Source organism: Siniperca chuatsi, linkage group LG13 (assembly GCF_020085105.1).
Source record: "Siniperca chuatsi isolate FFG_IHB_CAS linkage group LG13, ASM2008510v1, whole genome shotgun sequence".
NCBI lineage: Eukaryota > Metazoa > Chordata > Actinopteri > Centrarchiformes > Sinipercidae > Siniperca > Siniperca chuatsi.
In genome coordinates, this window is record NC_058054.1 from 10,228,981 (window position 1) to 10,255,827 (window position 26,847).

General features: G+C 36.7%; 1 protein-coding gene across 1 annotated transcript; it reads left to right on the forward strand.

The window, feature by feature from the left end:
- Positions 1–342: 342 nt before the first annotated feature.
- On the forward strand, positions 343–22,936 carry LOC122887639 (macrophage mannose receptor 1-like). The gene is made up of 33 exons (XM_044221081.1): positions 343–522; positions 795–1,151; positions 2,993–3,160; positions 3,962–4,117; positions 4,345–4,455; positions 5,406–5,543; positions 5,637–5,816; positions 6,980–7,134; positions 7,480–7,593; positions 8,185–8,300; positions 8,472–8,620; positions 8,711–8,910; positions 9,922–10,040; positions 10,241–10,313; positions 10,435–10,588; positions 10,830–10,868; positions 11,702–11,865; positions 11,987–12,048; positions 12,816–12,916; positions 13,064–13,206; positions 13,349–13,454; positions 17,068–17,195; positions 17,321–17,356; positions 17,710–17,751; positions 17,953–17,985; positions 18,757–18,859; positions 19,318–19,541; positions 20,126–20,291; positions 20,506–20,676; positions 20,789–20,905; positions 21,668–21,826; positions 22,036–22,062; positions 22,148–22,936. The coding sequence occupies exons 1-33, from the start codon at positions 459–461 to the stop codon at positions 22,399–22,401; spliced, it is 4,329 nt and encodes a 1,442-aa protein (XP_044077016.1). The 5' UTR covers positions 343–458; the 3' UTR covers positions 22,402–22,936.
- Positions 22,937–26,847: the final 3,911 nt, after the last annotated feature.

The following is a 26,847-nucleotide window of genomic DNA, read 5'->3' on the forward strand; positions in this document are numbered from 1 at the left end:
GGTGTTAAAGGAAAACTATCACAATGAAAAATAAGAAATGTTCTCCTCTAGTTCACATGTTTGGTATCTGCATAGACTGTCACTTATTGAAGCATGATACTAGCACTTCCTGTTTCCCACATTGTCTGTTAATTATGCAATGACACACATCACTGTAGTAATGTGCATGTTGTTCTGGGAACGATACATGTCTTGCAATGAAACAGCCAAGTGTGCAAATATCAGCATTTGGGTTCCGGTAAAAAAAATTTTTTTTTTAAAATGGGTAGAATAATTTGCCCCTCCTTGTTTGTCTGAAGTAAAATGATAAAGAAAAAAAAGTCATGACGACCTGACGAGACAGGATGTGTCAGTACTATTAAGATTGACTTTCAACAATCATTCTCACAACTCTTTAATCCTCTGTGAGAAGTGCATGGATAAAGTTTGCTGTAAGATATCTCAGAAGAATTCTAACAATGAAGATAACTTGTACAGCATTTGTGCTCCTCATCCAAACATTACAATCTTTGGCTTCTGATGGTACAGTATTCAAATGCTTAATTTTGAGCTTTTTTGCTTTTTTGTGTGTCACCTGTGGTCTTGTATGCTTGCTGTTGTTCAATATTGTAGTGATTACTGTTTTACTTTTGTATTTAGATTTTGCAGACATGGGATGGGATTATTGTCCAAATAATATAAAATCTTAAGAGACACACGTGAAACAACCCCAGTGATAGACTGTGCAAACAGTTGTGGATTTTTTAAGTTCTTCTGCAATAAACAATCAACAGTGTGTAATTCTTTCTCAACAGATTCACCATTTCAACTAACTAACAAAGCCACTGGTTTTTGTTTGATTAAACCAAATAACTTCTGCTTTGACATACGCTGGACAAGTGGTGACCGACTTCTGGTTCACTGGAATAAGAAGTGCCTGGGAGCCCAGGGGAAAAGTGTGGGAAGTGAAATAAGCCTCTATGATTGTGACGAAAACAGCGAACTCCAAAAGTGGGAATGCAAGAATGAAACAGTGCTCACCCTCAAAGGCCAAGAGCTTTACATTGAGCTCACTGCAGATAACACAGCAGTTCTTTCTAAAACAATGGGACCCAATAACCACCTCACAATCTCAGGGACGTCCAGCGGTGCTTGCACAAGAACATACAGAGGTAAAGTACTGTATAAAACAGTGTTGTTTTTGAAGGACTTGCACTAAATCATAACCATTTTAATAGAATTTCAAAACTATAATGATGAAGATGACAGTTTTAAAGGTGTGGGGTTATGTTAAAAGTTATATTTACATGTTGGCTCCAACAAAAAGTCAAACTGGTAAACAGCTACTCATGTATTGCTATTTACTTAACATATGCCATACAGTCATTAAAGTAGTTATATACAGTGGTGTGCAAAAGTGTTTGCCCCCTTCCTGATTTCTTATTTTTTTGCATGTTTGTCACACTTAAATGTTTCAGATCATCAAACAAATTTAAATATTACAAGATAACACAAGTAAACACAAAATGCAGTTTTTAAATGAAGGTTGTTATTATTAAGGGAAAACAAAATCCAAACCTACATGGCCCTGTGTGAAAAAAGTGATTGTCTGCAATCTGCAATCAAGCGTTTGCGATAACTTGCAATGAGTCTTTTACAGCGCTGCGGAGGAATTTTGGCCCACTCATCTTTGCAGAATTGTTGTAATTCAATCACATTGGAGGGTTTTCGAGCATGAACTGCCTTTTTAAGGTCATGCCACAGCATCTCAATAGGATTCAGGTCAGGACTTTGACTAGGCCACTCCAAAGTCTTCATTTTGTTCAAATGTGGCTGAATTACAACAAAGGAAAGTTTAGAGTGTATAAGGGCTTAGAACATTATGATATGAAGTATATGATGGTCATTCCCATGCTTAATTATGTCTCAGTTGTTGCAGCAGTTTTTGGGTTGATACCATTTGTTACACAGATTTTGTGCAAAATGTAACTATTTTCGATCACTCGAAATTTGATAAAAATGGTCAAAAATCCCTCCAAAATACCGCATTAAGACACCAAGGAACACCACAGAAAAATTCATGTTGTGATTTGGTATCAAAAACTTTTGACATTTGGAGATTTCTTTAAGAATTGCATTTTTCTGCGATTGGATGGCGTTCTGTAAATTGTTCAGAAACGCCCCTTGTCAATATACCTAGGAAACCATACATGTTATGAATGCCCTAGGTCTCTAATTTGTGGTTGTAAAATTTCATGAGACTGATTTTCCTAGAAGTCACAGTAGGTCATTTTATACAGTGAGGTCAAGTTTCAAAAAATGGTCTCACTACAATGAAATGGCTATGGGGACTAACATCATCACACATGAATACAATTGGGCTAATTGAATATACAAGAATCTCAGCTTTCCAGTCATACCCAATTTAGGCAATTCCAATAATGTTTGGGGACCCCAGTAAGCAGAAATATTCAAATACACCATTTTTAGAATAGGCGAAAATATCACATTTGTACCGCATGCAAAAAACTGCATGGTTTTTGCCCAAAACTGCATGGGATTAGCAGAAAGTGAGCATGTCTGTAAAGGGGAGACTTGTGGGTACACATAGAACCCATTTTCATTCAGATATCTTGAAGTGAGAGGTTAAGGGACCCTTTTGAAAATGGCCATGCCAGTTTTTCCCTCACAAAAATGTAGCCTAAATTTGGAGCGTTATTTAGCCCCCTTCCTGACAAGTTAGCATGACATGGTACCAATGGATGCCTTAGGTTATCTAATTTCATATGATACCAGTGCCTTCACTCTAGCTTTAAAACAGAGCCCGCTACAGCCTCTGAAAGACAATGATGGCAGTCAAGGACGTAGGTGTCCTGAAGGAGTTTAAGAGGTTAAATTAGAATTTAGCATCAAGTTTTGAAGTGGTTTGTCATATGTTGTTATAAAAAAGATAAATCACTGCATGTACACATGTTCTGAAACTAATCTTTGTTTTATTCTTATCATCTCTTAGAACTTTATTCCATTGATGGAAATGCAGCTGGAATGCCGTGCATGTTTCCCTTCCAGTACAAAGACCAGTGGTACTCAGACTGCATTAAACTTGTCCCTTCAGGGCGTCCTTGGTGTGCAGTTGAAACAAAATTTCAAAGTGAACGCTGGGGCTACTGCCCAATTAATTGTGAGTACTGCCTGTGAAAACACTGTGAAAAGGCCATTTTTAGAATGCCAGTGTATACTGACTGAAAATAAGTGAGTCATGAACTCTTGTGTTGCCAACTACTAGATTATGTCACTTCCTTAATTTTCAAGCTACTATCATCTCATCAATATGCATCTAAATCTACCTCTAATTTCAAAAACCTTTTATGAAGGCTGAGGTATAGACTGGAACTGAATTGAATATGGAGGATCCAGACACTGGAATAAAATAACTCTTGTAAACTCTGTGTACTTTGAGTAAAATAAAACTTAAGTAATCAAGTTAAATCATTAAGAACAAAAACAAAAGGAGAAGGAGTGATCCAGAAAATCTACTGAAATCAGTGATTGGTTGTTAGGTACGCACATTTATGTTTCTGCCTCACTGATGATTGGACTACCAAACATGCTGCTGCTCTTCTCTACCCACTGAACACAGTCAGTCCAGAGAGCCACAGGCATAAGACCACATTCACTGAGACATACTGACTACTCTCTTCAAGGGAGAGGAGTAAAGGTCTGCCCTAAAAGTTGCTAGCTTGAAAACAATTTTTAGAAAAAGTTGCTAAAGGGGCCTTAAAAGTCACCCAATCTAGTGAGAAAGTCACTAAGTTGGCAACACTGTCAAGAGCTATCATTTGATTTAAGGCCTACCAATAGTTTACAATTGATTCAACCCCCCATCATTTAATGAAGACAAAAATATACAACTTTAGGTTACAGGGAGTATTATACTTTTTGGTAAACATAACATATCCATGATTTGTGTATACATTCATAGCCAAAGAAGGCTGGAACAAACACCCAACAACAGGAGCATATTACCAGCTCAACACACAGTCAGCTCTGACTTGGCCCCAGGCTGACACCAGCTGCAAACAGCAGGGTGCCTCTCTGCTCAGTATCACCGATCCTCATGAGCAGGCTTATGTCACAGGTAAGATGCCACTGATTCTAATGAAAGTAGAATGAAGTATTGATAAAGGGAGCATGTATTTGAGCACATACAATAATTATGTACCAATTTATTTTGTGCTCTTTGTTTTCTACAAATAAGTTTTTCCATTAATGGATACTGTTGTGTTGTCAAAATAATCAGTTACCAAAAACTAGTGAGACAGGGAAAGACTCACTTGTCATTTTTGTTTCCCATGCCCCCAACAGCACTACTAGGGACAAGCGGCAATACGCTTTGGACTGGGCTGATCCTGGATCCAGAACATGGCTGGCAGTGGTCTAACGGGAGGCCTTTCCGCTATCTGAATTGGGACTCAGGTAGGTTTTTCCTCCACTTTGATACCTTGTGTTTCTATTCCAATATATTAAAATGGTAATATATCAAAATGTATTAGCTATACTCAATCAATACCTGCAAGCTCAAGCAGAGGGAAGCTGGCTAGTAAAATACTCTTAATTTAAACCTGTGACTACTAAACATTTTTAATGTTTTTTCTTAAAGTTATACAAGTTTTCTCTACAATCTCATACCTTTGAATTAGGCCCTAATATAAAGCAAACCCTTAAATGATGGAACAACGTACCTAATGAAGTCAGCCTGATTATCCTACATATCTTTCAAAAAATTTTTTAATCCATCGGCATTTATTCTGCAACATTTTTGCCATTTGTATTACAATTCTCATGAGCATACAGCAGTGCTGAATTTATTGTGAGGTTACTTAGTGAGGTTATTAATAGAATTATAAACTGATGTGAGCATGGAAACCTGTTCTTGACCTTAGGAACAGTAGTGTTAAAGCTAATAAGTGGACATGCGTAAATCTTGAGTTAAAGGAATAGTTTGAGATGTTGGGATTAACACTTGCTTTCTTGCCAAGAGTTAGATGAAAAGACTGATACCACTCTCATTTGTCCGTTTATATATATATATATATATATATATATATATATATATATATATATATATATATATATATATATATATATGCCAGCGGCTGGTTATCTTATCTTAGCATAAAGACTGGAAGGGGAAACAGCTAGCCTGGTTCTCTACAACTACATTGGCCTACCAGCACCTCTTAAATTCACAAATTAACACATTACATTATATCTTGTTTGTTGAATCCTAACAAAAACTGAAGAGTAAACATGACAACTTGTGGTTTTATGGAGGGTTATGTGCAAGACTATAAGACTGAGTCAAATCTGAGAGCTGATATATATTTGCAAAACCAATTTCAAGTGTAACCATCGTCTTGTTTTAGGACATCCACTTCCTAATCCGGGATACAACTGTGCAGTTGTTGATCCTGCTGTACAGTACTCCTGGCAAAGTTCACCTTGCAGCAAGAAACTTGGGTACATCTGCTACAGTAAAGCGGCCGAGCAACTGCCCACGCAAGGTAAAGAAAAAAATTAAATCCCCTGGGAACCATATAACTACATTACATACCTGTCAATCAGTCCTTATATTTCTTTGTTCTTTTCATGATCAGTTGCTGAGACAGGCTTTTGTTCAAGTCCTTGGATTCCCTACAATGGCCACTGCTTCCACCTCAATCGTACTCAGAAAACATGGACTGATGCTCAGAGACAGTGTCGTTATGAAGGAGGAGACCTAGTCAGCATCAGCAATGTGGAGGACCAAAGCTTTGTCATCTCTCAACTTGGATACAGTATGTGAAGACAATAAAAAAAAACAAAGTTTACCTTTACGGAAGAAATTCTACAATAAAGAACGCCCCTTTAAGACCTCAGGCCTTTCTTCCTGGCATTGTGCTGCTATGATTAACTACCTCAAAGGGAATGTACAATCTACAATCATTCATTGTCATGTGCTGAGCTGAAGTTAACAGATACTGATGCATCTTTTTTCATGATCAGTTTAGTTACTAGATGATGGTCTAAACAATTACCCCACTTCAACATTACATTTGTGTAATTATTTCTTAGCAATGATATTAATGGAGGTGGTCTTTAATTCAGGCAATGGTTAGGGTTAGAAGTTAAAAGTTTACCACGAGGAGGAGATTGGGGTGGTGGAGGAAGCTGCAACAGTGAACAGCATTGGCACGAGTGTATCAGCAGTAATAATATGAAGTGTCCGATTATAATGGCTGCATTGTGGCTACATTCTATAAATGGCACAAAACATAGTAGGAGAGTACAGTGAGTTGAGAGTAAGCATGTCACGATAACAACTTTTGTTGGACGATAATATTGTCTGAGAAAAAATTGCGATAAACGATATCTTTGTGATTTTAAGACCATTTTAGGCCACTGATATAATGATAATAGCATAATAATGCAAGTACACCCTTTCAAAGAGTAATGAACTTTTAAGCTGCCTGAGCCCCGCCCATGGCGTAACTCAGACACAGAGGGCAGACGACGAGAGGACAGAAGCAGTGCGACCAGAATAGACAGCAAAACGTGTCTCAGACCCAGCATAGTTGTTTTCTGTTACATTCAGCTTAGGTACTGTGGACAAAAAATGCTCAGGCGTTGTGCCCAAGTCTTATAATGTAGGGAAAACCCTGCTATTTATTCTGGCATCATGTTGTTTAATATGTTGATGACATTCTTGTCCAAATAAACACACATATAAACACAACGGGCAATATATTACAATATATGGACATAACCTCGATAACTTTTGCTGACCTTGATAAATGGATAAAGTAATTATCGTGACAGGCTTAGTTGAGAGCTCCACAAGAAGGACATATGAATAAAAACAAATGAATACCATGTGCAGATGTCTGTTATTCATTAGTAACATTAAGTTATTGGCAAATATTTTACCGAAAGATAATTTTCTTTTGTCTTATGTCTGCAGCATCTACTGATGAGCTTTGGATAGGACTGAATGACAGGAAGACAGAGAGGCTGTTTGACTGGAGTGACCACTCTACTGTCAGATTCACTAGCTGGGAATTTGGGAATCCTGCTGTCTCCAATGATATAAAGGACTGTGTTCTCATCAGTGGAGAGGTAAGGAGCATCATGTGGTTATGGTGCACATACTGCCTTTATGTATCTGCACATAACATACACTCAATGAGAGATAGTGGCATTAAATATGCTCTTAAATCTGATTTATCAGGCAGCAAAAAGGCTATTTGTGCAGCTACATATCACAGTTTACTTAATTGTACATGTGTTAATTGAATACATACATTATCTACTGTATATGTCTGAATGATGTTAAATTTGTACAGTTTCAAGACTATAGCGTTTTTGTTTGACATTTGATTTACCAATATATTGACTGTAGTACTTACTTTCCAGTACATCCAGTCTCCACATAAATAAATATTTTACGGTACTTTGTTGCAGAACGGGAACTGGGCTGACCGTGTGTGTGTGGAGAAACATGGCTTCATTTGTATGAAGATGAGTGCCTCAAAACCCACTGGAGATGAAGTGGAGCAGGATGTAGGCTGCAAAACTGTGCGTTAAGTTTACTTATTTTTATCTATTTAAATATTGTTAATCTCTTGTTCATAAAATAATCCCCAAAGTTTAACCTGGGGGTAGTGCCTGAATTTCCAGGCACCTCACCTAACTCTATCATCTCTCTAAGCTTAACAGAGCGATTTAGCCTTTTTTGAGCTCAGTATTTTGGTTTTCTCCAAGAGCAACAAGCAGCAGTTAGGGCATAGGCTTGAAACGTTTTTGAAAAATGAGACAACTATGGTTAAAGTTGGTGGACTGTGTTCCTTTCAGCCCATTCATTGTCATATTCAATCACTAATTGATAATAATTAACTAATTGCGACAGTAGCTCAGTCCGTAGGGACTTGGCTTGGGAACCGGAGGAGTGGCCAGTTCATGTCCGGCACGGACCATGGAACAGAGTCTGGAATGGTAGCTGGAGAGGTGCCAGTTCACCTCCTGGGCACTGTTGATGTGCCCTTGAGCAAGGCACCGAACCCCTAAATGATCAGGGCGCCATCCTGTGTGTGGGAACATCTGTTAATTCATCATGAAAAATCATACAATGGGCTTTCTTCACTGTTTTTTTTATTTCCAACACTCCAGGGATGGAGAAGACATGGCTCATACTGCTACTATATAGGGACACAGACAAAAACTTTCGATGAAGCTAGAGATGACTGCAAGAGTTCAGATTCTTATTTAGCTGATGTTTCAAATGGGTAAGAACATTTATTTTTACTCCAAATGTTCTGAGCAATACTACTTTTTAGAAGTTGTATTGGGATTTACAAACAGAATGAACTGAACACAAAATAATATAGTGTTTTGTTACTGTACAACATTTAGTGACACCAGAAATGCTCTTATCCTACTTGTGTAACTATTTCCAGGGTGGATAATGCATTCCTTGTCAGCTTGGTGGGGTTGAGACCAGAGAAATACTTCTGGCTGGGCCTCTCAAATCAGAAAAACATTGATGTATTTGTGTGGACCAACACAGACTCAGTGAAATTTACTCACTGGAATGCTGAAATGCCAGGTATGGAGAAATTTTAAACTCCATCTCTAAAATGTGGCAGAAAGTGGCTTCACAATTGACATTTCACTATTTCTCCTTCAACAATGCAAGGTCACCGACAGGGCTGTGTTGCCATGACAACTGGAATTTTTGCTGGCCTCTGGGATGTGCTGCCCTGCACCAATAAGGAGAAATATGTCTGCAAACATCTGGCAGAGGGGGCAATTTTAACCCCTGCACCGCCAACTCGTGCCCCTACTGGGTGTGTTAATAGCTGGACTCAAATGGGATCAAGAAACTATTGCTTTAAGGTACAGCTACATGTAAAAAAAATAAATAAATAAAAATAAAAATCCACCTCAGTTTAAAGGATCAACTCAGATTTTTCAAGTCTATCTTAATACAATACTCAAATACCCTACATACACTCAAGAGAGTTAATGGTTGCTGAAATCCTTGCTCTTCCGTGAAGTGATAACTTTATAGTGCATCTACAATGTAGGAAATGTAGGACATGGGATAAATTTCAATTTCCAAATTTCCAGTTGAGTAATTATATTTCCACCCATTTGGCCTGACTTATGTAACTGACTCTCTGTTAGCTGGTTACTACGGCTGAAAGATATGCAAAAAAAAATAAAAATCATATTGTGATAATTTTGACATAATTTTGATATTGCGATTGCTATATGAGTCAAGATTTTAGTGGGAATGGTAACTTTTGATTTCATTTTCACTGAAAAAAAATAATAAAATGATGATGATGTGATTTTTGCTGGGGTCTGTACCAAACAAGCATGTTCATTTACACTTGGAGAATAGGATTTGTAGGCCGTCTCTGTAGCACCACAATGCTTCATTTATAATGGTATGTTGTGATACATTTTACCTTTATCAAAAAATTGCAGCCCCTGCGATTTGGATATTGCAATTGGCCATATTGCAATTTCGATAATATTTCGATTAATTGTTTAGCCTTACTGGTTACCCAATATTTACATATAACACCCATTCATTTGGAGTCTTGAATTAAAGTCCTTTTTTCCTCAACTGCAACGATCCAAAATCTAAAAAGATGTTGTATTCAACAGTTGAGATCGATGGTGTAAGTATGGCATCTAAATTCGACATTTAAAGTACCATGGTTCAGATACATATAAGTGGTGCTATTACTTAAAAGCAAAATGTTGAAACTACTCCAATATGCACACATACAAAGAGTGCAAAGACAAAATACTGTTTGTCCCTTTAAATGATGGATAAGAGCTTGTTGTAAAGTGACACTACCAAACCATGTTGAATCTCTTTGTCTTGTGTTTAAGATCTTTTTACAGTCATCAAACAAGAAGACCTGGTATGAGGCCAGAGATTACTGCAGGGCCATTGGAGGAGACCTGCTCAGCATCCATAGTGCTGCTGAGCTACAAGTGCTACCAGATCGGTACAGTATGACCTGCCAAAGTACAAAATTAAGAAAATACAAAACTGGTTGCAGCAGAAGATGAAGGTTGGCTAGTGTCCAGCAGAACGCTGAAACAGAGCTTCTACAGATAACTATTAAGTTAGGCAAAAGTTTGTTCTTTTAACATTTTACAAACGGGTTTTATACTTGAATCATTGATATAAGTTTGTCCATTATAGCTATGAAGCAGTCTGGATTGGACTTAGTGCCCCTGACCCAGTCACTGGTTATGTTTGGAGCGATGAATCCCCAGTGAGTTAACAGTTTTCTGCTTTAATAGTTGAGTGAATCATTTTTAGTTTCGGAGACTCGATAAAATAGACAATATAATTATAAATCACTGTGGTTTTTTATTGTGTGCTTTTGTTTACAGCTGCAGTTCCAACACTGGGAGGATGGAGAGCCAAACAATAAAAACAACGTGGAATCTTGCACTGAATTAAAACTACATAGGCGTGGTACGAGTGGGTCGTGGAACGATGTGCACTGTGAGACATACCATGGATGGCTATGCCAGATCCCTGCAGGTAAAATGAAGGACTGAAACCATTTCGTTCTCTCTTGTTTGGTTACTGTACCAAGGTTTCAAAGAAGAGCATGTAATTCTTTTGTAACCTTTGCTAAAGGTTAACTGAGCAAGCTTGACTTTCCAACAATACCTTGCTCAAATTTATTTAGGTGAACATATTCTCTATTCTCTATTCTCTATAACTCCAGTGCTCTATTCAGTGTTCTGAGTATAATTATCTTCTGTCTATGTCCTTACAGGGGTGACTCCAAATCCGCCTCCAGATCCTGTCACTCTTGGTAAGTGGGCCATTTTTCTGTGCAACCACATAGAAAACCTATGCTTTTAGCCCAAACCTTATTTTCTAATTTATGGTTTAAATTTGCTGCTGCTGTTACTTCTCTGCAGGTTGATCTTCACTTAATATTTAGTGTGGCACACTGGTAACCCATCTTTTCATTTAGACATCACACATAGACTTCATACACAAGAGTCTACAGCCATGCTAGCAGCTCTGTGAAGCTGTACTTAAGCTAAATGCTAACATTATAATGATAACATGCCCGCAGTGACAATGCTAACATGCAGATGTTAAACAGGTATAATGTTTAGCATCTTCACAATCTTATTTTAGCGTGTTAGCATGCTAACATTTGCTAATTAGCAGTGAACACAAAGCAGAGATGAGGCTGATGGGAATGTCATTAGTTTTGCAGGTATTTGAACATAAACTAAAATATTGGAGAAATCCAAATTATGACTGATGGATGAAAGTTTAAGGGATCACCAAAATATATACCATTTATGTTGAGGGGGACATGAAGGTCTGTACCAAATGTCATGGCAAGCCTAATAGTTGTTGAGACATTTCACTCAAAGCCACAAATGTGAACCTCATGGTGGCACTAGAGGAAAAGTCAGGGGATCACCAAAGTCAGTAGGATTCAACATCTAGAAACCATGAATGTCTGTACAACATTTCACAGATATCCATCCAATAGTTGTTGAATGATTTTTGTGCGCCAGCCAACAGACTGACATAGAGCCATGCCACTAGCATGGCTAAAGACAACTGAAAATCATAACCTACACATGTACTGTAATATATTACATATTTTTAACATGTTTGCAGACTACAATAAGACCTCAGACGGGTGGCTAGAATGGAATGGGAATCAGTATTATATTAACAGTAGGTCGATGGCCATGGAAGAAGCTCGTCACTTCTGCCAACAGAGGCATGGTGACTTGGTAACTATCAACAGCGAAGCTGAAAGTGTCTTTTTGTGGAAACAGGTGAGCAGTGACATTTATACTACATTCCTAACATAACTCATTAGCCATGGCATTTAAGCTCAGAACGTACTGCAATGTAAGTACTGCTGGTTTTACTGTGTGCCTCTGCCGGTGTGTTTAGATATCCAGAAGTTATGGGTCTTACTGGATAGGCCTGACTGTAGATCTTGATAGAACATATGGGTGAGTATTAATGAAATATTGGATTAAATAAAAAGGAAAAAATAAGTCAAAGAAAAAGAAAGTATCAAAATTATGTGACATATACATTAGGTGATTTGACCAGTTGAACAATGTGTTGTGCTGTATGCAATTTTATCGGAGCTTCTTTTTTTTAAGTTACTGTTGGCCTGCTACCAGTGGTGCTGAACCAGACTGTCAGTCAGATTTTTTTGTCTATTGCAAACATAATTAATTTGGTTGCTCTACCATCAGTTGCATAGAAATAAGGCCACAATTTGTCAATATGTTTTCATGTCAAATGCATTTGTTCATCACATGCAAACAATGTATTATTATTATTCTTATTCTTCTTATTCTTATTATTATTATTATCCCTGAATAATAGTCATGGCCATCACTATAGTGCTGGGCAGGTAGCATACAGTCGGTTTAACAGAACTTTTTAAACAAAAACAGCTGCCTGCCGTGGCAGGTGAGGAGAGCTGAGTTTGCGAGCCAGAAAACCAAAACAATGATCCAAAATAGGCTCTCTAGGGCTCAGGGGGACTGCAGGGCAGGGTGGCAGTTCTGTAGGTTTGCCATTACATGCACCCTGTTTCACATTACATACTCATTTATAAAAATTGTTAATATACAAATATTGATTAGCTTCTTTGAAAAAAAAATGTGAATTTTGCTGCCTGGATTCAAGACCAGAGCTCATTTTGTCAAACTATTTTGCAACATAACCATTTATGTCTTAACTGATTTTATTGTGTTCCAAAAAGGTGGATGGATGGTTCCCCAGTGGTGTTTCAAAGGTGGGATGAAAATCAACCTGATTTCCTGAACAATGATGAGAATTGTGCTGTCATGACTATCTCTATGGGTGAGTAACCTAAAATTGATTAATCTTGACAGGCATACTTCCATATAATGAATTTATTAAAATATCAATCTGAGATTAGATTTTAAATGTAAAAATTCACATTGTTTTTGCTGAAGTATTTATTTAATATTTTGGATTGGTGCACAGGGTTCTGGCATGATAATGCTTGTGGGTTTGAACACAAGTCAATATGCAAACGCAGTAGCTCACCACCTGTCAACACCACTGTAGCACCAACAGTTCCTCCGAAAGGTGGCTGTCCACAAAACTGGAAAAAGTTTGACTCAAAGGTCAGAGGTCACTTTTAATTCTTCTACACCTGATGTTGCATAGAATAAAAATCCTAGTGCCTGCAATGAAATGGGCCTTCAATTTGACAAAAGCTACGCTCTTTTGAGATTTCACACAAAGCTGTTGATTTTTCCCTTATAGTGTTACAACATCATTAATACCCAGAATAAGACATGGGATGGAGCACAGACACAATGCAAATCAATGGGAGGAAATCTGGCCTCAATTCTCTCAAGACATGTGCAAGGTTTGTTTTATGTTATTTTTCCAGAAAACACTTTTTTTTTTATTCCAGAGAAATGCATATCATACATAGTTCATAAAAATGTGAATGTCTGCTGGTTGTCAAAATAAAGTAAGACACAATGGGCCTTATTATTGAAAGGTTATACACATTTTAAGTTGTTTGCACTAACAAGGATTTTGGCGGGGTTCACCAATATTTTCTTTTATCCAAAATGTTTGTCCGCAAGCATAACATTTATTTAGGTTGTATATATTGAAACATCAGGCATCGGGTCTATCCAGAACAACCGAAAGCTTTTTACAATAAAATGGTACTCAGAGTGCACACTATTTATAATAGGGTTGGGCGATGTTTACCAAATTAGGGGGAGGGGGGCAGTAAATGCACGGTGTAGGTTAGTTTGCCCACGAACAAACACTGCAGCAACTCAATACCCAAGACCTTCCTGTGTCTTGCTTACCAGCTGCTGGGTCAAAGTGAATGCGGTTAGCCACGAGGTTAGCATCAACTTAATCGGCCCAAGCCTACTTTATAATGAAAGAGTGCGCAAATCCCAGTGTGCAGAAGTATTTCATATGATTATTGTCTTTCCAGAACTGAGCAAAGTCTTTTAGCTAGGTGAGTGGTGGAAACTTTTGTTCTCAGTTTTAAAATGCTCAAGTGAGATATGTCCATGTCAAAGATGGTAAATGTTGCACTACAGCAAACATCCAGCTAACCATATACTGTACATGTTCTGCACCTGTGTGAGTACAATGAACTAGTCAGAAAGACAAACAATACAAGCTTTTTATTTAAATAGTCTTGGCAGGGTCCGAAATAAACACCCGCCAAGCGCCAAATGCAGGTAGATTTTCCACTTGGCGAGTAAATCTCAGCTATCCGCCACACTGGCGGGTAAATGTCTGTCCCAAGATAGTCATGTAATAACAAACAATGCTGAGAGTCTCTACCGCGTTAAGTATAATTTACGGGCGCACTGCTTCTGTCCTCTGCTGTCTGTGTTTGACACACACACACACAAACACACATCATATGTGTTTTTATAAGCATCTGTGACACGAAAAGCGCTCCTAGTTTCACGGCACTGCTTACCGTCAGTGTTACCAGCTCTTTTCCAATGAAAGTAGCTAGCACTAGCTCCAAAAGTTGCTAAAAGTCACCAGATAACGTCATATGCTCATTTCCACGTTAATGAAATCATCATGGATTCATTTGCATAAAGCTTAGGGACAGATCACCATAATTTGCGACAGATAAAATAGTTAATAGAGAAATCTTTGGCCAAATAATCATAAACTCATTATGGGGACATCTTGTATTTGAACGAAAAAAGTAAAAAAAATAAATAAATCTACAAAGGAAGGGAGAAGGGAGAAGATCAAACGAACAATTTAAATATTTGCAAGATCAAATGAACTATTTATATATTTACAACCTGTAGTAACATCTTAATCCTGAGAGAAAGAGTGAAAGAGAAATACAAACAAATTATTTACATATTTACAAGCTATAACATCCTAATCCAGAGAGAAAGAGTGAAGCTGCCACACACACTGACTTCCTGCGCACATCGCAAGAAGAGAGGATGAGAGACACTAGGCAGAAGAGCCGCAGCATGCATGGGAATTCATTACAATATAATATATTTTGCACCTTTTCCCTGATGTTCTGAATAAGTCACTAAATTTGCAGCTAGTCGCTTTTTAGAAATAAAGTCGCTAAGAGGGTCTGAAAAGTCGCTAATCTAGTGACAAATATATTAAAATAATTTTGCTTAAAATTTTGCTCTAGCCTCTTTAAGTTTGTATTCAACATAATCAGAAATCAGAATCAGAAATACTTTTTTGATCTGCAAGGGGAAACTCTTTGCTGCTCACTATCACATCAATGCACACTTGAGAATAGAAATACTAAGCAAATTAAAATATAATACACTATAATACAGGTAAGATAAATTAAGTACAAGTGGATATAAAGTATAAAAGCTAAAATAAGTGTAAGTACCAAAGTGGATTTCGAGGTTGATAATTATGTACAGTATAATACAATGTAATAATATAAGTAATAAGTAAAAGAGCAATAATGAGTACTGTCAAGTTAAGTGTAATAATACCTTATTATCTCAATGAAATGTACTGAAACAAATGTATATGTGACATAAAAAGGCAATTTATTTTATTTGGCTGGTTAAAAATATGCTTGGCCGGTAGATTTTTTCATCTACCAGTTCCCTTGGCCGGTGAGTCAAAAAGTTAATTTCGGACACTGAGTCTTGGTATATGCTCGAGATACAAATTAAGAATGTTTGACAAAAATTTCCTGTAAAGTTTTGTTTTGCTTTGTACATTGTCAGTCCATGGTCAACTGCTCATGGAAGAAGTAAAGAAAAGTCAGAGGCAATAAATAAGGTTAAAAAACATTAAGTCGAAAAATCACAAATTCACTACATTTAACAGCAGTGAGACAGCTCACCAACACCAGTTCAACATGCTCAATTTACCAAACAGGTGGCCATTAGTGCTGACTAGTGCCACAGTGCCTGACACACCACAGAAACTACAGCTAAGTGTCAGGCACAAATGCTAAACAGTGGCCCAGCAGCACAGTCCATTCAGGAGATGTTTTGAGATGCTTTCTTTTATTGTGCAGTTTAAAGTAGACCCACATACTGATCAAGAACATCTGATAAACATTTACATCCACAGTGCATCACAAACAGTACAAAAAAGAACAAGAATCACAGAATGTGCTAAACAACACTCCACCATAAGAAAGAGACTGGGCAAAAATGGCCTGCATGGCAGAGTTCCAAGACGAAAACCACTGCTGAGCAAAAAGAACATCAAGGCTCGTCTCATTTTTGCCAGAAAACATCTTGATGATCCCCAAGACTTTTGAGAAAATACTCTGTGGACTGATGAGACAAAAGTTTAACTTTTTGGAAGGTGTGTGTCCCATTACATCTGGCGTAAAAGTAACACGCAGAAAAAGAACATCATACCAACAGTAAAATATGGTGGTGGTAGTGTGATGGTCTGGGGCTGTTTTTTTTGCCCAGTCTCTTTCTTATGGTGGAGTCATGAACACTGACCTTAACTGAGGCAAGTGAGGCCTGCAGTTCTTTGGATGTTGTTGTGGGGTCTCTGAATGGCTGAAGAAGAACAAAATGAAGACTTTGTGGCCTATTCAAAGTCCTGACCTGAATCCTATTGAGATGCTGTGGCATGACCTTAAAAAGGCAGTTTGTGCTCGAAAACCCTCCAATGTGGCTGAATTACAACGATTCTGCAAAGATGAGTGGGCCAAAATTCCTCCACATAATATTTAAATTAGTTTGATGATCTGAAACATTTAATTGTGACAAACATGCAAAAAAACAAGAAATCAGGAAGGGGCATATATATATATATATATATACATACACATACACACACATATATATATGTATATATATATATATATATATATATATATATACATACACATACACATATATATATATATACACACACATATATATATTATATATATATAGTATTTTATGTATATTTAGGTAAAACTGGGTAACAAAAAAATGACCTCAAATCACCGATATGTGTTACATTTTCAGTATTTTTGACAACTAAAATGGCCGAGGCACCTACCACTGACCTGTGGATTGGTTTGCATAATTCAGAGGGCAACCAATTTTATTGGACTGATGGGCGACCAATGCGATACAACAACTGGGGGTCTGAAGTAAGTGGACACTATGATTTTTGTAATATAATGTTAAATACTTGAGTTATGTGGTGTACTACTAAAAAACAACTTTTTGTGTGTGTTTTTCATGAAAATGTGACTGTGTTTCTTTATTGTTGCAGCGCGACTATCAACACATTATGCATGAACATTTTTGGGTAACATGTTTAAACTTTACTGTTCTTGAGGCATAACAATGTCAACTTAGGACCTTCAATTGTACTTAAATTGCTATATTGGTATTTTGCTCTCTGCCTGGGTATACGCGTGATTTATTTTGTTGTTGATTGTTGCTCTGTTGATCTGTTTTTTATGCATACGTATTATAAAGCAATTTGGTCAGCTCAAGTTTTAAATGTGCTATAGAAATAAATTTGACATGACTTGACTAAACAGCTGAGGTCATGCCTCAAGTGCAAACAGCCTTTATTCAAAATTATGATCAATTATATGCATCTGTATTTTTTGGTGCATTGCTTAGATTTTCTGACATCCTGATTTTCCATTGCAGTATCATCACCATTTTCACAGATTGCATTATATGGACTATGAGGTAAAACGTTTTTGATAATTTGATTGTAATGTGCACTACCACTTCATTTGTCTTGACTTGGAGCCGAAATACATCACGCTTTTATGACAAGCTAGAGTTATGCCTCTGGTACACACAACTTTTGTTCAGAATTTTGATGAATTATGTGCATCTGAATTGTTTGTAATATATTTTCTGTTTGTGTATGATTTTACATTGAAGATGGATTATGGCAGGATTATTTCAACACCTCAGGTAATACTTTCTTGATACACTGTGAAATACAACTACATTTGTCAAATTACAGCATATTTGTCATAAAACTGTAAACACTGTAACAGCTGAAAAAATGAAATTCTATGAACTGTAGAAATGTATTAGGGGACAATGAGAGTACAAATACAAGACCATACTCTGTTACTGTACTCTGTTATGTTATTATGGTCTTTCACTTATTTCTTCATTATTTCACTTATTATCCATTTAAACATTATTTGTTTGGGATTTATTGGTTATTATGTGAAGATATGTATATAAATGTCTAAATAAATAAAATAAATAAATAAATCAAGAATTTACAGAGAACCCTTTTAGAAGTACAGTATACTGTATAGAAATTATTGGGTGGCCTGCAATCTCATTGTGTTTGTTTGTTCAAGTTAAACTAGTCTTGTCAAAACATGGTGATGTATATGTTTATGCAGAAACATTAGAGCTTCCTCCTCTTAGTCAATATACAATTGATGTATTGCTTGACTAATGATCATATTTTATCAATTAGTAATTTTTATGGGAAAGATGCTGTCAGTCACTTGTCACTGCTGCCAAAGATTCACACCACTGGCATAAGAGCAGTCCATTTCAAGAGATCATTCTGCATGATGATTATATATATATGATATATATATATATATATATATATATATATATATATATATATATATATATATATATATATATATATATATAAGACCCTGGATCTCACCATAGTTTGCTCTTTACCTCACTGTCGCTGTGTTTCACCAGACAGAGTGTGCTGGGATGACTACCGATCCCAAAATTGGTCTTGGGAAATGGATTAAAAAGTCCTGCAATGACACCACTGGATTTGTCTGTCTTCGAAATGTTGGTGAGCCCATCCTCTGTCCTTTGACAAAACGTAAAACCATCAGCTAAGCATAACCTATCTCATGGTTGAACAGCGTGATTGATTGATTGATTTTGCACAAGCCTCAGTGGAGCTTTGACTAAATATTAATACATGAATTTTTATTTTTGGGGTAATTCTACCTATAACAGCACCAACTGTACTAAAGCAACTGATGATTTGTTGTGTGACTATTTTGTATTGAAATTAATATTCACCAGTGATCAAAAGTTTGATTTCAACAATCCAAATTTAAGACGTGTGGTACTGTATTTTAAACATAAGCCTATTCATACAGGACAGTTTTTGAAATGGGTGAGTGAGTAATTTCATTCTTCTCAGGAAAATGGAAAAGAATAGTAACTCTTATGCAGATACAAGAGTGCCTGACCTTAAGATGAATGGAAAAACTAAATTTGTCAAATTTCTCACCTAAACAGACCCCACTCAAGCAGACTCCCCTGAACCAACAACTACAGACTATGTCAAAATATTTAATGACTCTATGAAGGTTGTTACTCAAAAAATGACCTGGTATGAAGCCAAGAAGAACTGTGACAGTGATGGTGCCAAACTGGCTAGCCTGCGAAATGAGTGGTCACGGGTCTACATTGAGCTTATGGCGTGGAAAGCTCCTCTGTGGATTGCACTGAACAAGAAGGAGGTACAGGGCAGAAAGCCGCTCAAACTGCACATAGCACACACAACTAACCTCTGCTTGTAACTTGAAACTTTTGCTGACTATTATAAATATTCAAGCAAAAACGTTGATAACTGGCAACGCTGACTAGATGACTTGTTCCAGTGAAGAGTTTTACCTTAAAAACTGTATTCTGTAATTGTTGAAATTTAGATCTATTTTTGGATTTTTTTTAAATATATATTTTAATTACAAATAGTCAATTCATATTATTGATGGCTTTTATGAAGCTAAATGTTTTCTATGCTTTTGTACATGCCATGAAACATAAAATCCTAATACAGCAGCATTGATGTACTTACTAGGTACTGTATATAGATTAATTAGATTCACCAGAGCTAAATATTACAAAAGTTAACATTTAACAGACTTTTCATCAGTGTGGGGAGGCTAGCTAATTGTTAGAAAAGAGAGTAATTAGATTTTTTCTTTTCGGTTCATAATTTACTGTAAAAATCACAAAGATTACAGATTTCCTTGAAAAAAATAATCTGACTATATTTTGAATTAATGATGTTGAATCCAGTTTGATCAATATTTGCTTTCAGACTGCCGGATATTTCAGATATATTGATGGCTGGCGTCTCACCATAACCAACTGGGGTATACTGGAACCAAGCACGGACCGACCTTGTGTGTTTGTGGATGTAGATGGAAAATGGAAGACTGCTGACTGCAATCAGAACATGACAAGCGTTTGTATGAAGTCTACAGGTAGGGCTCGTGTAAATTTTAATAATAATCATCCTAAATATTGTCCTGTTAAGGTCGACATACATCCTGCCTTTACCTATGTGGAAAATGGCTACAATTGTTAACATTATATTTTGTTTTAGATGTTAGTTTTCTTGTTCTACAATATTGTCAAATAGGTGCTTACATCAGTGCATTAGTTGAACCCAGTGTCATCAATGTCTCTCATCCACAGATGTACCACCAACAGAGTCAAGTGCATTCCCAGGATTTTGCCCTGATGACCCAGATACACCCAGATACTCAAGAGAGAGTTACAGCTGGCTACCATTTAAGGGTTATTGTTACCTCTTTCTCACAGAAAAGGTTGAGTGGCCAGATGCATCTGCTAACTGTGTAAGACATGGTAAGGATTTTCTATGGCTGGTCTAATACATATTCTTAATCACTAAGCTGTCTTTAGCTTTAATTAAGGACCTACTGTTTTTTTTTGTTTGTTTGCTTGCTTGTTTGTGAAGGTGGAACTCTTGCCAGCATTGAAGATCCCTCTGAGCAAGACTTCATTCAAAGCAATATCAACATATTTAAAGACAGCCACACCTCTTTCTGGATCGGCTTGTATAAAACTCACAGAGGTACAGTAACGCTGTTTGCTCTTTCACGAAAAGAAACATTAAGCTACACTTTGTTGAACATAAAGAAGGAAAATTATCTTTGTAAAACAGCTCTGAAACAAAGAGGTCACAAACTTACTGTAGCTTAATTATTTATTCCTGCTGAATAGAGAACTGAAACAGGCCAAGAAACTACACTTGGTTAACAACAAATGAAGAAAGAACATATACTGTGCTGTAGGTGAACTTTTTTCACAAATTACATGCTTTTGGTGCTACAGAGGTTGAAAGTTTTGCAGATGTCTGTTACCATCTCTAAAAAACACAAGTAGTGCAGTTCATCACTTAAACGAGAATGTGACTGGCAAAGGACATTATTGTTGCATACAGGGCACACAAAATCCAAACCTTAACAAGAAATGTTTTCAGACAAACATTTTCTTTATTTACCATAATGGTAAATTGCAGGCACATAACACCTCTTGCTATAAAAAAAACATATATATATCCCTCAGTTTGGTTAAGAAGGAGACTAAATATTGGATTTACATTGCCAGAAACACATCTAGAAATGCTCATGTTGCTCTGTGTTTGCTGTTAGGCAACTGTTTGCCCAAATGAAATGTTAGGTTATAGGTTATACTAGCACATTTGAAAATCTTGTTTCCATTTACACTGAAAAAAAAGATATTGAGTATCAAATTCAATAAACTCACAACTTCATCTGGTACAAAAAGAAACTCCACAGATTTTTTTTTTTACTGAATTTGTATTTGTCCCCAGGCATGTGGCTGTGGTTGGATAAAACCGCCATGGACTACACTAACTGGGGTGACGGTGAACCTGATAGCAACACTTACGGAGCAATTAGAGCTGCAAATGGGAAATGGTCAACAGCTCGCCCATGGTATGACAGAGGATATATTTGCAAAACCTCCAAAGGTGAGACCATCATACTTATTAGGACTCAGTTTGAATTAAAATAATGTTTTTACAATAATAATAAGGAATGTGTTACACATGTAATGTTGAAACTCACAAATTAAATTAAAATAAAATGGACTGATATTTAGAGAATGATCTCAGTGAAATTATACAGAAATAACACGCTTTTTGTAAAGCTTTTTTGATTATGTTTGTTTTCTATCTAGTATTACGACAAGCGCCAACAACATCTGGTAAGTTAAATCTCTTTATCTTTATTTGACTCATAATTCTAATTTATTTCTTCTGGCTCATCATCTATATGTTGAATCTGAACAGTAATTTCTACGGTGGATCCTCAAACCCGTGGCCACATAATTTTGGCAGTTGTGCTGGTCATTACTGCAGTTGCCATAGGGATGGTCATCGTCTTATTTCTCTTCAAGAAGTCCGGGCGCACCTTACGTATCCCTGAAAAGTTAACTACCTTCGACAACCCACTCTTCTTCAACAATGAGCGGTCCCGGCCTGATCTGGTCGACACCAGTAAACTGGTAGAAAATGCAGAGGAAGAGAACTCTGGGTCTATGTGATGTAAATACTAGCAGAATCTACTGAGCCATGTATCTTGGGCAGAGGGTTGATGGCTTTCTCATTTGCAGGACCAAGAATTTCATTTTCTGTTTTAAATGAGACGTTTCAAAGCAGTTGGCAAGAACTGGCTTAAATGAAGAAAACTATTTCAGCTGTAGGATGTCTTACTTTACATACAAATATCATTTGAAATTATGTTTGTGTATTTTATAACAACTAAGAATTTACTGATTGATTGAATGTAAAGGGGGATTCTTAATTCATACCTTATTTTGCTTTAAACTACTTCTGTATATACCTGGATTGTGAAATTTCTACTAGACTTTAAACAAGGAAAAAAATATAACATGTTCCTACTGGACCATAGTACAAGTTAAGACCACATATCATCACTGCATTTCATCATCTTTGAAGGTATTGTAGATGACATTTTATCTGTCTAAAAATCCTGGTGACTCCTTAGATATGTCTTGCAGATGAGAATTAAAACAATTGTATTAAAAGACGTTGAAAATAATAACCCATGTATCTACACTGAATGTTATGTTTGACTTTTTCCTAAACTTTACAGAGAAAGCTCAAAGGGTTTATTGAAGTGCTTAGCTTAAACAATTCACGTTTTTTATTTTCATTTTGTTGAGTGCTCACACTTTTAGTCAAATCACTTCTCAAACAAAAATATTATACTTTTATATCTTTCACATTTATCTGCTGGTTGTGTTTACTGCTTATTGGTCAAGGTTTTACATTAAAAATAAACACTGCGCATTGAATAATCTTTTGAATTCATAATACATTTTAAAAGACGCATGCAATGTTTACTGAGAACCGATATAATAACCTGGAGAAACAGAATAAGGACAATACTATTAAAGGAAGACGTCTAAATCTACCTAGAGGCTGCTAGCAATGGCCGTATTTATGTGTAGTCACAGTTAAAACAGTTATTCAGTTTTTTTATGGATGAAAGCTTGTGTTAAACAGATGTGCCTGAGAATTTGAAACTGCAATAATTGATCTTTTTTTCCACTTGGGAAAAGCAGAACTAGCTGAAAACACAACACTGATTTACAATATAATCACCATATAAAGTTATCATGGAGAGCGTGTTTTAGTGTCTCTGGGCATCCAGCAAGTCCAATATTCACTGTCCTCTGTTTTATAGCTCTGTTTTGGAGTTCACTGAGAAGCAAGGGCGAGTGTTTCTTCAACATAAAATAAGTTTTAAAATCCATCAGTCTGAAATGTTTCTTATGTAGCTTCTCAGCATACTAAAAATTACAATACAGTATTACAAAACTATAATTTGATACAGGTTATACTTACATATTATTGATGGCTGAAAAGACCAAAAACATTCACAGAAGTTTATGTTCACACCAAAAAACATCAATGCATGTATCAAATACATGGCTTACACACTCTTACCCATATGCTTGGCATATCAAAGAGAGTCTACAAGCCCTACAGTATTCTAGTCATTGGTTAAAGCTATTTACTCACAGCACAGCTTAAAGACAAAAACGAAGGAGGAAGCTATCCTCACAAGCAACTAGCAGACCTTCTGCACAGGCTCATTCACACATCACATCACACACAGTGAACCTGTGGCTGAACAACCAATAAGTGCAAAAATGGAGATATTCCCAAATTTTTAATATACCCTACAGGCTCTGTCCCTGCGACAGGGTACAGCAGTTAAAACACAACAGTCTAGGCTGTGCAGCACATAATATAACCTCCACCTTAACGTCAACAAAAACACAGCTAACAATAAACATGGGGGGTTAAATACACAGACATTTAGGAAAAAAAACAGCAAGCACACGCATACAAATACAGTGGCAGACAAACAGACAGAAGTTATATCTGACTCACGTTAATTGACGTCGAAGTTCATTCTGTAATGGTAGTAGTGGTAATAATATTAATATTAATAATAATGGTAACCATAATAATAATATTAATAATAATAAGACTAATAATAATAGTTGTAGCAGCAGGTGTTGGTGTTGAGCAGGAACATGGGGGCAGTAGGTGGCTTGCATTCATAGATCCAGACCAGAAATACCTGCAGAAAGGACAGGAGGAAAGAGGAGAGAGACGAGAAAGCACAAAACTACTGGAGAGAGAAGATGTCGAGTTAGTAACATGCATAATTGTAGCCTACATATTTTTAAATTGATATATATATTGTGTACTGTATATAAAGGTATCTATGATATTAAATTTGAATAGATTTAAAGCAGCTACATAAGATATTTTTAACAATATATCAAATGACAACAATTCCCCATTGCTTTACAGAGATTTATGTGAGTGAAGAGGATGCATAGGACAGGGTTAGATGGAGGCACATGATTCGCTGTGGCGAAAGGAAGATAGCGAGTTTTAGCACATTGTTTAGCTGTCCGCCCACAACCTTACTGTTTTGGTTCACTCTCATCGCTCACATAGAGTTGTTTTCAGCCAGCACCAGGAAACAAGCGCTAACAACCCACTGTACACCACCTGTCAGCTCCAAAGGGCAGACAGACATAGTTAATGACTAGCTGGTGAACATAGTGGGGCATTTAGCAGCTAAAGAGCCAGATACTTGCCTCAGGAATTGGTGGAGACCAAAAACAGAGCTAAAAGAGAGTGATTATTATTTGGCAACTAGGCAATAGCTAGTGGGCGACTGTGGCTTAGTGGGTAGAGCGGGTCGTCCACCAATCGGAAGGTCGGCGGTTGGATCCCACCTTCCCACAGCCCACAAGTCGAGGTGTCCTTGGGCAAGACACTGAACCCCAAAATGTGTGTAAATGATTAGTATCATGAGCAGTATCATGAGTAGTTGCCATCTGTGTATGAATGGGGTGATATGTAGTTGAAGTGCTTTGAGTAGTCAGAAAGACTAGAAAGGCGCTTCGGGAAATACGCTTATTTGCTTTCTGGTGGAGACTTAGAAAATCTTATCTGTCTGTTAAATATGAGGCTACAGCCAGCAGCCAGTTAGCTTAGCTTAGCACAAAGTCTGTAAACAGGGGAAACAGCTAGTTTGTTTAATCTGCACACTGGCATCATTATTTCCAGTATGTTTAGAAATGGGATATGTTTCAGTGCATAACTGTCCTTAATAAACACACAATTTAGATTGAAGGATGTCTTATTTGGAATTATCTCCGTTTGAAATTGTTTGAATTTATATTTAAAGGAATAATTTGACATTTTGGAAAATATGCTCCTCACTTTCTTGAGAGTTAGATGTCAAGATCAATACCACTAGTGTCTGTATAGTAAATATATAGCTATATCCAGCATCCAGTTAGCTTAGCACAAAGACGGGAAACAAGGGGAAACAGGAAGCTAGCCTGGCTCTGTTGAAAGGTAACAAAATCCGCCTACCTGTGCCACTAAAGCTCACTAATTAACACTAATTATATCTATATTATATATATCATAAAAGTGTGACAACACTAAGTTATAAGTACGATAATATGCACAGGACTATTTCTTGGCTGAGAGAGAGAGAGGAAGAAAGCACAAACAGAAGAAAGTTGTCATGCTGCAGAACAGCGAGGAACTTTTTTGTTGAGGACATGATGGACAATGAATAATAACCCTTATCCCTAGTATTTTGGTTTTGTTTCTGTCTGTGTTTACATGTTAACTTAAATTAACTGAAAGCAACACCAAGCTGTGAGCAGTCAGTGCCGGTTAGTGGGGCACCAGAGGACGCATAAATATTTAAATCGAAGACAAGCAAAAAATTTTACGCAAAGTAGTTAAAGAATTGTAACAAATGGGGCAAGAAAGCAACAATAAAATGCCCAAATTAAGTTTTAAAGAAATACTGGAATACCTATATTTTTTTTACTTTTTTAAATTGTAGAATGTATCACCGCCTTGGTTGCTGATACCTTCAACTTCCCAGGAAATTACCCTCTGTTCCTCTCTTGCAAAACTGTGTAGCTGTATTATGATTTCTTTATGAAAAAACTTTCAGCTCAAGGACAAATTCAGTGATCTGGCCAGTAATAAGTGAGGGAGATGCTGACATCTTCAAATAAAATTACACTTAATACATTCTTTGTTTTACATTTTAATGATCTTCAATAGAATGCATATTTGTCAAAATTAACTTCTGAATGCTGTACAAAACAAAAATAACCAACACAAATCATTTTGAAAGGAACAGAGTCAATTCAGTCTTGTCAACTCAAAGCAATCATACACAGTAAGTACCAAACAGTGCAACAGGCTCTCTGGTTCTCCTTACATTTACTTAACAAGGCAATTATGAAGTATGTACAAATGCATAGAGATTGTATTCAAGCAATATATTTTATCACAAGAAGATGCATAGAGTATCCAGCACATAGCACAGGTCAGTGTCACAAAGATTTGTCATGCTTCCAGACAGAGCAAATGCAAGTCAATAAATATGCTTGAACACCATTTAG